The sequence below is a fragment of the Lepisma saccharinum genome, chromosome 18 (assembly GCF_977018435.1).
Source record: "Lepisma saccharinum chromosome 18, izLepSacc3.1, whole genome shotgun sequence".
NCBI classification, from domain to species: Eukaryota; Metazoa; Arthropoda; class Insecta; order Zygentoma; family Lepismatidae; genus Lepisma; species Lepisma saccharinum.
In genome coordinates, this window is record NC_139246.1 from 33741654 (window position 1) to 33756010 (window position 14357).

Sequence of the window (14357 nt, forward strand, 5' to 3'; positions counted from 1 at the left end):
TTGCAATAATTTTGATTTTGTCCCCTTTCCCTGTCGTGTGGATTGAGGATAATAAAAAGTGCTGCTTAAACTCTGAAATTATGATAAATGCTTCTAAATTGTCCTAGGATTTATTATTAATTACTTTTTCTGATAACTACAGTTTTAAGTTCAATTATGCATATATTTTTCGAGTTTTGAACTTGCGTTACTTATTATTCGCTACACAAAATTGTGTAGAATGGCTCAACAAACGAGATGGGTTCAGCATAGAACTTGAAACGGTTTGAGAGAATGGTTTGTTTACCCCCCAACCTTCTATCGATTTACTGCCGTAAAATCTCCTCAGGAACAAAATCGACAGGATAAAGAAAATATAGAGGATGGATCGTCGCATGGTTGTAAAAAAAGCGTGTCGCTGTGTGTGTATACTCCCTTTTATTTGAAACAAGAACGCTGGTGAAGTATAAATATGATTTGAACGTAATTTTATTTCAATTTCCTGAAAACCTATTCCTTTGAATTCGATTTCCCTCTACCAGGGACTCGCGTTTGCAGATTATACTAGATTTGACCATTATGCCAAAAGCAGGATGCTAGGGGCCAACGAAGATCAAACCGTGCTACATTTAGTACAATTTTGATGGGGTTGGCACCACTGATGTAGGAACCCCTCGATGCTTCCTCGCTGGATGCTTTAAAGCCGCAACCTTCCACCTGCCTCTTTTCCACTCCTCACCCATCTGTTTGTAGTGATACCAGCGAGGTTCCTCAGGCGAGCAGCAAAGCGTGTGTGTCCATCGTCTTTTGGCTGCGGCTGGAAGGAGCGCAACCAGTCAACTGTACGATATTGAGCTGATAATTTTATAACGCGCATTATTATTAAACTCTTAGAAAGTAGATAAATGGAAGCAAGTATAAATGAACTGTAGGAAGTTCCTCACTTCCTACATGGAGGAATCGCCCCTGATCCAGAGAGCGCAATTCTCTCATACAACCTTCAAATACCATCCTGGATACGTTTAAGACATGTTTCAAGTATTGAAATCGTGCACTTTATTCTTCAAATTGGAACGATTTTACTATACCGGAAACTTTCCCAATTTCTTTCATATTTCGCATACTCAATCATTTAGGCCTCGTAATCACGAATCTGCAGTTAAAATTTGGCGCTCAAGTGTAGAACTTGCAAAATAAGCGGGTCCGTGATCGCAACCGACACCCTCGATTTCTCAAGAAAATCAATGTTTATCGCCAGATTTTGGGTCTCGAATACTTAAAGAACGAAATATATATTCCTGATATTACTACGACCCCAAATTTTAACTGTTAGCCTAACCTATCCGGTCTACCCGTGCATGGTGCGTGGGGCTATCCGTGAAAGGTTTGTGGGGCTACCCGTGCATCGTTCGTGGGGCTACCCATGCATCGTTTGAGGGGTGTAAGGCTAATTGCGACAAACATTTTTCCTCCCTTCACGTAAGACGCCATCTTCCTCACATGAACAACTCAACGCTCCCTACACCGTTGCCAAATTAACCTGTAATCAAACTAGTCCACATTCCACATACTCTTCGCCTTCTGGGTTGTCATTGTCACTTTCCTTATTATCCTGGTGCTCGTCGCCGTTTTTTTAGGGGGTTGTAGAGCATTCCGGCGAGCCTGAAAAATTCTTCCGTGCGGTCCAAACTTAAGTGGTAATTGACAAGGTTATTTTACAACTTCTACACGTTATTTTAAAATTTCTACACGTGAGCACCAAATCTTAACTGCAGATACGTCATCAGGACTCCATAATTAGTGAGTATTTGAATTATTAACGAAATTATGGCGTTTTCTGGTATTGCAAAATCATACCTTCAAATTTATCAGGTTTATGAGAATTTTATCAACTCAAATATCTCAAATTTAGTATTTCTGATGGGCAAGATATGCTTACGCATTAGCAATCGCTCATGTGATAAAATATATTATCATCATTATAGGGCGTGAACAGTTAAAATGCCACCAGGTCCATTAACGCAATGGAAAAAAATATATTGTTTACTTTATTTGAAATCACACAAATAATGAATCACTATGAAGAAGTCTTCTTTGCATCATTTTGGGTGATTTTACGCATGTGTTGGTCCACATTTTAATCCATATTTAGCGAAGGTTTAGTCCATATGTATGTATTAGGAAGGGGCCGATATGAAATTTTGTCCGATACCGATAAAGTAACGATATAAAATTTACCGATACCGATAACCGATATTCTACCGATCCGATATAAAATAAGAAATGGTCCTTGAAGAACCTGAAAGTTTCATTGACCTCCTTAATAAATGTGTGTTTCGAGGTGACTGCAGTGAAAAAGAAATTGCATATTTAGACATTTAAGTTTATTGAAAGTATGGCATGGAGATTATCCATAAAAATTACAACAAAATGGCATAAGTTTGCACTAAATTATCAGATATTTATCGATATATCGGATAGGTAAAATAATCGGTAATTTTACCGATAGACCGATGCACCGATATGCCTATATCGGCCAATACCGATAGAGTACCGATTAATCGGTCCCATCCCTAGTATGTACATATAAAGCCACTTGTTAGTACATATTAATCCCAGCCCTGGTTATAATGCATGGCGTTTAAAATTCAACTTTAGATAGAGCTGAGTTTTCTAATTTCCTTGTTCTACGAACACCTGTGCCTCGACGCACTGTAGCGATTTTTCTATCGAACAGATTATCAACACTGGTTCTCGCGTTCTGTTTCGCCGGTCGCGGCAGAGATTCCTGGATCGGACTACAACAGACAAGAAAACTTGGCATGCAGAATGCCTTTTATAATTAGTGTATAATAATGTGGCCTCCCCCTACCACCCCAGTATAAAAAGCATTCTGCTTCCTTCAGCCTTCCCACCCCTTTCTGGAACATTGCGCTATTGCTTTATTATACTTTTCGACGCGTGACAGTCGATTTGATTTAATCTAGTTCGTACCCACACGACAGAGGGTCATATGCCTCAACACCGTTAAGCAAGGTGCCCGCATGTTGATTTCACCATATTTTGTCCGTTACGTAGTCGACGATCGAGTAGGGCTCCTTGTAATACCTAACTGTTCAATATAGGATATTATATTTCCGAAAGGTAAGATTTTTTCCTGCTATATTAGAAGATTTATTTATTAAATGTAACCAAGGTTCGCATTAAAGAGAATGTAGGGGGACGTAATCTTTAGATATTCCATAGTTAAACTCAGTATGTACCAGCCTTGCAGACTCTACACTTAGACATGCACAAGAGGTGGGGGAGATCAGTATATTTTTCCTTGTAAAAGCACTAAAATTACAAGATGTTAGAGTTCAGAAACAACGCTTGTCCTGATCTGTACAATCGGCTTGTGCCTAAACTTAAACTGGGCCTGTTACTTTCTCGTGTTTGTCTATAGACACCTAGATCTGCTTTCTGTATGTCAACAATGCTAAAACGGACCTAAACTTAGAAAAGGACGCATTTAGGGTGGTGTCCAAGGGGTCCGCACCACCCAAAAGACTTACCAAGTACCAACATAAGATAATGAAAATGTACTTTTTAGCATTTGTTGTACTATAACCCATTGTTATACGTATATTTCCTATGAACTTGGAACACAAGCATATATAAGATTTATACACACTACTACTTATAAAAGCGTGCATAAAATATTAATCAAAAATTTCCTTTCTTATTATTCAATAAATATTCAATTGTTTATCTACTTGACATTAATTTCCTTCTTTTTATACAAATTTGGCGATCTTAAGTACACGTAAACTAGATAATAAATATATGTTGTTATATTTATATTCTTACATCATCTTTTGAAGTATTCATGTAATAATAAAAATGCAATAATAATAAATATACATATTTTAATTAATATTAAATTTGATTATAATTATATGAATAATATATAAAAATTACATTTTTTTCTGCGACACTTGGTTCGGACACCCCCCCCTCGAAATGTATTTCTAGATACATGCTTGAAACTAAGATATCCTTTGATATTTTGCATGTCATTCATTTTGGTTCGTACTACACGACAAACAGATGGTCTGTACTGGACGCACGCCATGAGTTATCATTAATGGCGATGCTGCATTGTGTACGGAAAATTACTCTAGGCAACAATCAATAACAATGAACACCTACACTGCCTCGTAGCTCCCTTAACTCCAGGCACGTATCCAGGAATTCCTTTCGGGGGGGCTGAACACCATTTTTAAAGGGGTATAGATAGAACCTCACAAATGTGTGTTTAAGGCCAGTGGTGGCAATTGGTTTCCAAAATGGGGGGGGGGGGGTGCAAGGTAAGTTTCCTTTCTCTTGGTAGGCCATCGTGTGATAGTGTAGAGGCAAAAAAATGGGGAGCAACGCATCAAACCATCTGCGTACCAGAAGTGTTTTTACGAAACTGTTAATGCATGGGATACACAATCTATTCGACAATGCGAGATTCAACAGTTCTCGAATATTTCTCTCTGGTGTCTTGTCCTCGCATGTTTGCAGCTCTTACAAAGCCGAAACCCACCAAATTGTTCATATTCAGGCCTAAGCACTCGCAAGTGTTCAAAATTGTCTTGAGTGGGTGTCGAACCCAGTAGGCTTAAACTAAAGTATTTTTTTATGCCATGAAATTCTCGGACTGCATACTCGAAATTTGGTCCTGGCACAACTAAATAATCACTCAAAACTTTGATTTTCAGTTGATCTGTGCAGCTCATTTCTTATTTAATAAACCGCTCCAATACCCCGTACTGCTGAAATATTCACTTTAGAGAGACCTTCGATCTCTTCGGCCCTCGACCCGAACTACTCGTAGCACTACGCTGAGGTTCCGGACATTCCGCTGTCGTCAATGTCTTCAGCTTTGGGACCGAACTGGAACTAGTAGTAGACTTCGTTACTTTACTGTATTTAGTCCTTTTCATTTTCGAATCACTAGATCTTATAAAGCAACCAATGGACACTGACTGATCACTAATCGACTGTATGAATTGTCACACTAACCTCTGAAGTCTCAACCGATTCTGTTGTACAGATCAACCGGGAAATTGAAGCCGCGTATTTATATCCTCATTATATTCTAGAACGTTCCGCAGATAAAACGATTCGTAAATATTGCCAGTAGTTCGACTCCTTCTCTTATTCAAGAACGTTCCCTCTCGCACCTTCCAGAGAATAAAAATTTCAACGAATCGCCCTACGTGCTACGTGGCGCTACCTTTCTTGTGAACTTTCCAAATGCTGACAAGTCTCTACGTCTACATAGTGCTGAAGTTCGCTGCGACAACACTGAAAGCGCAAGGAAAGTTTACGTAGAATATTATCAACAACAGGGTTGTAAAGTGCTGGTGTGGGTTACCCCCACACCCCCTATACGCCTTCATGGCGTGGTGCTATGCACAGGGGAGCACACAGGGCTATAGAACATTCTCCGCCTTGCCTTGATAAGTATTTCTCTTCTCAAATTATTGTCACATTATTCAAGAAGACCAAAACCTAATTGTTTCTAGTGTAAACTGAAAAATTTCCTGGGGAAGGGGGCTCGAGCCACCTGATGCCCACCTTGGATACGCGCTATTAACAATACCAGGGTTATAGAACATTCTCCATCTTGTCTCGATAATTATTTATCTCAAATTATCATCATTCATCACATTATTCAAGAAACCAAAATACCACTTAATTTTATCTAGTGTAAACAAAAACAATTTCCTGCAAAAGGGGGGGGGGAGACTCGAGTCCCTGATCCCCAACTTGGATACGTGCCATTAACATTAATAGGGTTATATAACATTCTCCGTCTTGTCTCGATAATTATTTATCTCCTTAAATCATCGTCACATTATTCAAGAAGCCAAAAACTTAATTTTATCAGTGTAAACGGACAAATTTCCTGGGGGAGAGGGGGGGCTCCAGTCATCTTATCCCCACCTTGGATACGCGCTATTAACAATAACAGGGTTATAGAAGATTCTCCGTCTTGCTTCGATAATTACTATCTCTCTCAAAGTATCATCACATTATTCAAGAAGCCAAAAACCTAATTTTATCTAGCATAAACTGAATTTTTTTTTTGAAGCGGGGGCTCGATCCTTCTGATTCCTATCTTGGATACGAGAATATTCTCCGTCTTGCCTCGATAATTATTTCTCTCCTTAAATTAACGTCACATTATTTCATTTAACACCACAAGAAACAAAAAGCTCATTTTATCTAGTGTAAACCGAAAACTTTCGGGGGAAGAGCTCGAGCCCCCTAAGCCCCCCCTTGGATACGTGCCTGCTTAACTCCACACACAATGCGTAGTTCCTAAAGTAAATGACACATGACAATAGCACTCTTCCGTGTGTGTTTGTAAAATGCTGTTAATCTAATGGTGCAACCACAGCATGGGGGGGGGGGGGCAAACATTGAAGTAAAGAAAACCAAGGCTAGCAGAATCTAAGAATAGCAGGACAAATGATTCTAAATATGGAATTAGTTTTCATGTATATTTTGCATTTTTCTTCCAGACTGCCAAAAGCACCTGCAGGGGGGGAGGGGGCAATTAACCCCCTTGATTTCAAATGTTATGCAAATTAAAATAAGTTTCGTGAAATTTCCTTGCTCGCTTAGCTCGCATTTTCATTCCTTTCCTTAATGCATTGAAAATTACTAGAGAGAGAAGTAAGACCAAATATTTACTTCAGACTGTTTCTGCGGAATAGTTTTGTTTTACATGTATGAACAATTGTATTGAGGAAAAGGAGCACACACATGCGAGAGACAATTTATATCACTTTTGCTGTTGGTTTGTTATTATGTGGATGAATTGATCGTATGTACGTATGTATGTGTGCATTAAAGAAACATTGAATACATGCATAATTTATTGTTAACATGTTGCATATGCATTTTCTTATTTTAATTTCAATTTCAATTTTATTACTCCATATAAACCATATACATTGGTATTTGGAGGGTTCAGTACAGTTCATATAATAGAAAAATATATAATTACAAATTTTCTATAATTTACAATCTAGATATTCACTAACACTATAATATTCCTTATTAACTAATAGTTTCTTTAATTTATTTTTGAAACTTGTCATACTTTCTGCTTTTATATCATTTGGTAAATGGTTGAATATTTTAATTGCCATCTGTTGGGGTCCTTCTTGAACTAATGTCAGCCTGGTGAAGTATGGCTTTAAGAGCTGTTTATTTCGGGTGTCATATGTGTTCTATTGAACTTCGCAGCGCAATATTTTTTCTGGCATATAATGACATTTCATATATGTACAGAGAAGGGAGGGTTAATATTTTAAATTTCTTAAACAACGTTTTGCACGATTCCCTAGGCTTTATACCTGCTATAATCCTAATGGCTTGCTTTTGTTTTCTAAATGCTTCTAAACTTGCCGGTGAGTTCCCCCAAAATTCTATTGCATAATTTATTAGTGAATGAAACATTGCATAATATACCTGAATTAGTGAATTTGTTTGAAGTGTTTGTTTTAATAACCGCAGTGCAAATATTTTGGAATTTAGTTTTTTAACAAGTATTTTTACGTGGTTTGACCAATTTAGATTTTCATTTATAGTAACTCCTAAAAATTTTGTTTCTCTAACTAATATTACTGGAAGATGGCTATTCTTTACTACATCTTTAATTTTATTGTTTTGTTTTGTGTGAAATAGCACGTAATTTGTTTTCTGTTCATTCAATAGTAATTTATTACTGTCAAACCGAGATTTCATTTCTTCCATTGTTTTTTCAATGTTGGCTTCTAACTCGTTCACATCATTTCCCTTTATTATTGCGCTAGTATCGTCTGCGTACAACAAAATCTTTGTATTCTGTATATTAAATGGTAAATCATTTATGTACAAAAGAAAAAGTAGTGGGCCTAATATTGATCCTTGGGGAACTCCATATTTTAATGTCTTTAGAGTGGATTTGTATTTTCTTACGTTTCCTTCTCTTTCGTGGCTAATTTCAACACATTGCATTCTGTTTGATAAGTATGATTTCATAATTTCATAATTTCAAGCGCGTTACCCCTTATCCCATAGTGTTCCATTTTAGAAATTAATATTTTGTGGTTTACTAAATCAAAGGCTTTTGTCAAGTCGTAAAATATTCCGAGAACTAATTTTTTATCGTTTATACCTTGCAAGATGTTTTCGATTAATGTATGTGTTGCACTTGCTGTGCTTTTATTTTCAATAAATCCATGTTGTTCTTTTGATAGTATGTTGTGTTTATTAAGGAACTGTAGAAGGCGGCGTTTTTGTAAGTTTTCTAGAATTTTGCTTAGCACAGGTAGTAATGAAATTGGTCTGTAATTTTGAACCATGTTTTTACTTCCATTTTTAAATACTGGGTTGACTTTTGCTATTTTTAGCTTAGTGGGAAAGATACCATTCGCGATACATTCATTAAAGAGATATTCTAAAATGGGTGCTAACAACTCCTTGATTTCTTTTATTACTCTGATTGGAAATTCGTCTCCTACAGCCTTTGAGTCTTTTAAATTACATATCTCCTTCGATATTTCATTTGTTGTGGTTGGTGTTAAAAACATGCTTTCTAGAGTGCGCGGTTTAGAGTTACACAAAAGTTGCAATGGGTTTTTTGCATTATTTATATTTGTTACTAAGTTATCTCCTAATTCGGTGAAGTATTTATTAAATGTTTCACACACTACAAATGGATCGTCTATTTCAATATCATTTGTGCATAATTTTATATTGTTATTTGTTTTTCTCTCTTTAATTACAGTATTTTCATTTACAACATCCCACATTGCTTTGCTTTTGTTGTTTGAAGACACAATTTTGTTCGCATAATATTTTTGTTTGGCATCTCTTATTTGTTTTTTATAGTAATTTATGTAAAATTTATTTACAGATTTATTTATGGGAGTGCGTTGACTTTGACTTATTAGGGATCTTTTTATTTTGCTATATTGTTTTACCTCTCGTGTTATCCATTGTTTTCTCCTTCCAGTTTTGGCTTGTATTTTTCTTTTGGGGAAAGCATTGTCAAAAATATTATAGAGTGTATTTGTAAAAATTGTGAACTTTTCATCACTGTCTATTTGACTTACGTGTTGCATATGTGAAAAACATATGTTCTACATGAAAGTTACACATGTCATATGTACAAAAGGAAATATTTATTCGTCATTTTTGTTTTTCAAAGATATAGTTTGTGTGCTTGTTTTCCATTATTGGCTAATGTGAAATTGAACATGTTGAAGAAATCCCAGGAAAAATGGCAATATTATTATTATTATTATTATTATTATTAGCATGTTCATCCTCCTGGTACTTGCCCCCCCCCCCCCCTAACCAAAAATTTATGGTTGCACCTCAGGGTCGATCTCACCCTACATTGTGTACACTTGTTTGAATCTATTACATAACAAGATTCTGCTTTCGTTACTTGGGAGTAAATATGAGTTCCACTTCTGCATTGGGGATGTCTCAAAATTGCCATAGATGTATGTAGAAATGGAATTTCCTTTGATTCCGGACACACCCACCTTGTTTTGAACGCATCAAAAGTTTATAAAAGAGTGGAATGTATACGCTGTTCCAATTATCTCTGGAGCAAGGCAGCGCATAGTGGCAGAGAAGGGGGGGGGGGGATCGAGTGAGCAGAGCGAAGCAGTACAAGCTGCTCGAAGGCTGGTAACTGCAATCGCCCCATCGTGTATTCATTGGTGGAGCCGCCTCGCGTCACCACTTAGACAGACTGGTTTTCGTTAGCCTGCTCCAGGGATGCTTGGGACAGAGTGTAGGTTTCATTTTCTCGACTGACCTTTCTTGAAGACTTTTGCCCCTCCTCTATAATGAGAGGGTGTGCGTACACCTATGTTCTTAATATCCTGTTGGTCCGTATAACTTGCTCCGTCTTCATTTTCGAACAACGAGGTGGAAAGGTAAGTTGATCAAAAACAAATTCCTTCACACTTTACAAAATTTTAACAAATTTGAATTACAAGCGTGGGGCTGCTCTCGAGTCAGGCTGCAAGGGTGTAACGACTTGCATCCCGAGCTGTCAACCACCAGGATAGATGGTCTTTCGTTCGGGGCTCACCAGCAATAAGAGGAAATCCTTTGTAGCCAGTGCTGGTGAGAAATCAAACGATCTAACCAAGAGGCGCGTTGCATCTTGTCTCCAAATTTATAGGTTGACAGATGGGTACACCAGTCAATTTAGGTTGGGCAGCAATTTTCATTAACAAGTGTATTGAAGTGAAAATATCCTAATTAATAGGAAGTTTTCGGTGAAATGGAACATGGCACTAAAAGTCAGCACTTTCCAAATTAATTTAACCATATTGGTAAAAGGAAACTAAAAAGTAAAGATTCAATTAGATCCAATCATTGTCAACTAATTTAAACAAGATTTTATATTTGTCAAGAATCCTAGATATTATCGAACTGATTATGGTTATGATTATGGCATAATTTATGTATTAATACAGTAAAACCTCGTTTATCCAGACCCCGATAAGCCGGACTTACCTTAATCCGGACAAGCCAAAAACAAAGAGCAGAATGCAAGGTTTTAAATGTGGCTAGAAGTCAAGAAGAGAACTTACCAAAGAAAAGGCAGTCAACCACTGATGAAATTCTGTTTCCCCCAGACTTTGTACTGTACTGTATAGTGTATTTAGGCCTATGCCCTTTATATACACCATAATAAACGTGTTTTGTTGCTATAAACGGAGTTTTAATGCATTTTCTACTGTTCCTTTAGATTATTTAAGTTAATGCGGACTTTCGTTAAACCCGTCAACTTATCCCCCCATTAGTCCGGATTAACGAGGTTTTACTGTATTATATTTCAATGGTAAATATTAATTAACGTAAAAAGTTAAAAAAATAGAAATTACGAGGAAAATTGTTGGTATCAGATCATAGGCTTTTAAAAATACGAATTTATTGGACCGGGGGCCTCAGGAAAGTTGCGAACCACTGCTGTAAAAAATTTACCGACCTTGAATGTTTAACAACTACACGCACTTCCATTGAATTTAAATCATATTGCACATTTTGTGTGCCATACGAAAGATGTGGTTCGTAAAACAATTGTGGCTATGGCATTGAAACAAGAGCTCGAAGGCGATTGTATCACAAGCAGTGGACAAAGTGCACATTGTTAGCTGGAGGGATGCTTTTGGGGTGAAAATCAATAGTTGTGAAGATGAATAGCCTACTCAAAAAAATATTATTTAAAGGTAAAGCAAGTAAACCCTCCCCCCCCCACACACACACCTACACACATACTGTTGGGTGCCAATCGACCGTTTGGGACCCGAACGATATTTTTCGGTTATGCCCCACGCGTTTTTATTTTTACCATAAGGGTAACATACCCAGAATGTATGCATACCCTTGGAACGTGCGTTCTGGGCGTGTTATCTTTATGGGAAAAATAAAAACACATGCGGCTCGTGTCCCAAACTTTGGGTGGGATGTTTTTAGGTCCATTAGCAACCAACTCTGGGGTGACTTGCTAAATTCTCACATTTTTTTTGGAATTGTATACAATACATCCCGAGCATTTTTTCACTTCCCGACTGAATGATTGATTTGCTTTATTTTACTTTGCTTTTGTGCCACTTTTTGGGTAATTTAAATGGGGATGAGTGATGATATGATGAAATTGATGAATGTACATTCACAAACATCCATACCCAAGCCGGGATTCGACCCCGGGACCCCTGGCGTCGTAACATGTTGTGCTATCCACTCCATCACGGGGGGCGGCACTTCCCGAGTGAAATATTTCCATCCGCTACAACCCTATTGTTGTGTCACAATTTGTTTGTTTGGGGGTTCTAATGATATTACAGAGGGATATATTGTCTGAATATTCTTCAACGCTTCTATGATATTAATCTTAATGTTGAAAGAAAAGAGGCACCGCAGTTCTACACTGAGCTGTAGATAACAGATTCTACATTGGTTGAGCATTCTCCGATACTCAGAGATTCCCAACGAACTGTTTGCAAGCGAGAAATGCACCTTAAAAAATGCATTTGAAGAATCCAAAGCGCCCCGGAAATCAATTTAAAGTGGATTAGCTGGGGGCAGGGTGCGAAATCATTGAAGACTTGTGGGGGAAGAAGACTTAATCTACACCCCCATATATGTATATATACATACACACACACACACACATATACATACATAAATTATTATGATATGGATATTTATAATGTTATTAAATATAAGAGTCAATTAATTTAGTCAATTAATTACTAAATATGTTTAAAACATTATTATGACATACACATAAAGTAATTAATTAGTTACTTTTATATATATCAGATATGTGTAAAGTAACAAATTAATTCCTTTACTAACTGGTTAAAGATGTCAATAAATTACGAAATTGTTTTGTTATGTACAAGCTTTTTAGTTTTTATATTAATACAAAACTATTATAAGTTATAATTATGTTTTACTTCAATTCTTCTTTTATTGCACTCATATTGTTATTTGTGTAGACAAGGTAATAATCTCTTGAAAAAGAGAGAAAGCATTCTGCACTCACTATTTTGTGTATTTTCGGTAGTATCCTTAGTAAAGTACATAAGAAATAAATTCTATTTGCTTATATTTTGTTGTTACAAGAAAAACTCTCTCTCCCATCGGAAAGTTTTGGTGGGGGGGATTTTTGAGGTCAAGATTGTTGGTGAGGGAAATCCCCCTATCCCACCAGGATTGTGGGCTCAGGAACATGTGAGAATCTACCACACTTGAACTGGAAAATGTTAGCTGGAGGGATGTTTGGTCGAGTCTTGCAAGTTAAATCGACATTCGATTTAACTTGCAGTTAACTTACGTGCTATCTGGAAGTGAGACAACTGGGGAGATGTCTGCAAACATTTTGCTAGCTGGGGGAGATACCATCCTTCCACAACCTCCCTAACTTCAAATACTGAATGTAGATAATTGTATGCAGCAGAGGGGAATGATATTAAAAATTTTCTTCTAATTTCAGTTTGGACTCTAAGTTTGAAATGGCAAAGGCATGGCTACCAGTGTTTCTACAAATTGTGTTGCTTCATAGAACAATATTCTGCCAATACTCAAGAACCCCGAGGACACCATGCCCTCAAATATTTCAATACAACTGGGAAGGAAGATGGGTGGGGATTTTATCTGTTCCCCCGCCACATCTAGGTGGTACACTTAGGGTCAGAGTTGACCTAAGTGTGGGAGTCAGATTACCATCGGTAAGTGTAATTTCTGTAGACTAATATTTGTGTCTATAAAGATAATTGATTACATAAAAGTTGATCAAACAGTTACATTAGCAGTGGCGTGCCCAAGATTTTTAAAAGGGAGAGGTTATGTACACATTTTCTGGTAGTCAGCCCTCATTTTGCCATCTTTTCCTACCTTTGACGTTCTATTTTTTAGAATTACTGGGACAAAAGGGGGATATAACCCCCCTCACTTGGGCACGTGACTGTACATTAACATAATTAGTTACTTGCCAATCATAGGTGGTGTCAGAATCTGCACTTTAAGGATGCAGTAGTTTACTTTGAGATTAGCTCAGAGCCATCTTTATACGTATCATGCTTTCTAGATGTTTCCATAGCGTAAAATAATCATTAAATTTAGGTTTTCAGTAGGGTCATAGAGGGATTTATCCAGAATTATACACCGGGGGTGGGGGATTTGATTTATTCCATTCGTTTGATCATCTATGGTATGCAATGTACAATGTTATTGAACAGTAAAAAAAATAGTTACACTGCTACAGCAATCAATGCTAAAGATGAGAACAGTACAGATTGTACTTATAAAGGAAGTTACAGTTGGTACATGATTAAAAACAGGACTAAATCTCAACTAACACATATGTATATCGAAAATAGTAATAAAATATATCCTTTCTTTACATATTAAAATCCATGATTCAAATATCCATCAAAATTTAAACATTAGGAACTCTCTTACATCATAAAATAAGTTTGACATCAATATTTTACTTATTGCTTTTTAAATTTTTTCATATTATAGCTTCTTATTTCTTGTGGTACTTTATTATACATCTTTAAACCTTGGTATCCAAGGGAACATTGTGTTTTTGTTGGGCGAACTGAATTTAAATGTATTTTATTTTGGCCTCTAGTGTTATGGTCATGTATATCTTGATTTTTTGAAAACCTGTTAGTTTCTATGAATGAAACAAAATGTTTCCGGTATATACATGGAAGGTAAGGGTAATATTTGTAATTCTTTAAAAATGTATTTTGTTCTGGCATAGAGTGAAACATTTTCCATGATATTTAAAATTCATTTTTGCCAAATAA

The 14357-nt window shown here is 36.7% G+C and overlaps 1 protein-coding gene across 1 annotated transcript in view; it reads left to right on the plus strand.

The window, feature by feature from the left end:
- LOC146002505 (serine protease gd-like) overlaps positions 1-14357 on the plus strand; it is a 92081-nt gene that overhangs the window by 34149 nt on the left and 43575 nt on the right. The window contains exon 2 of the mRNA XM_083140401.1: positions 13034-13268. Coding sequence (XP_082996527.1) covers positions 13053-13268 — 216 coding nt within the window. The 5' untranslated portion in view covers positions 13034-13052. The remainder of the gene's footprint in view (positions 1-13033; positions 13269-14357) is intronic.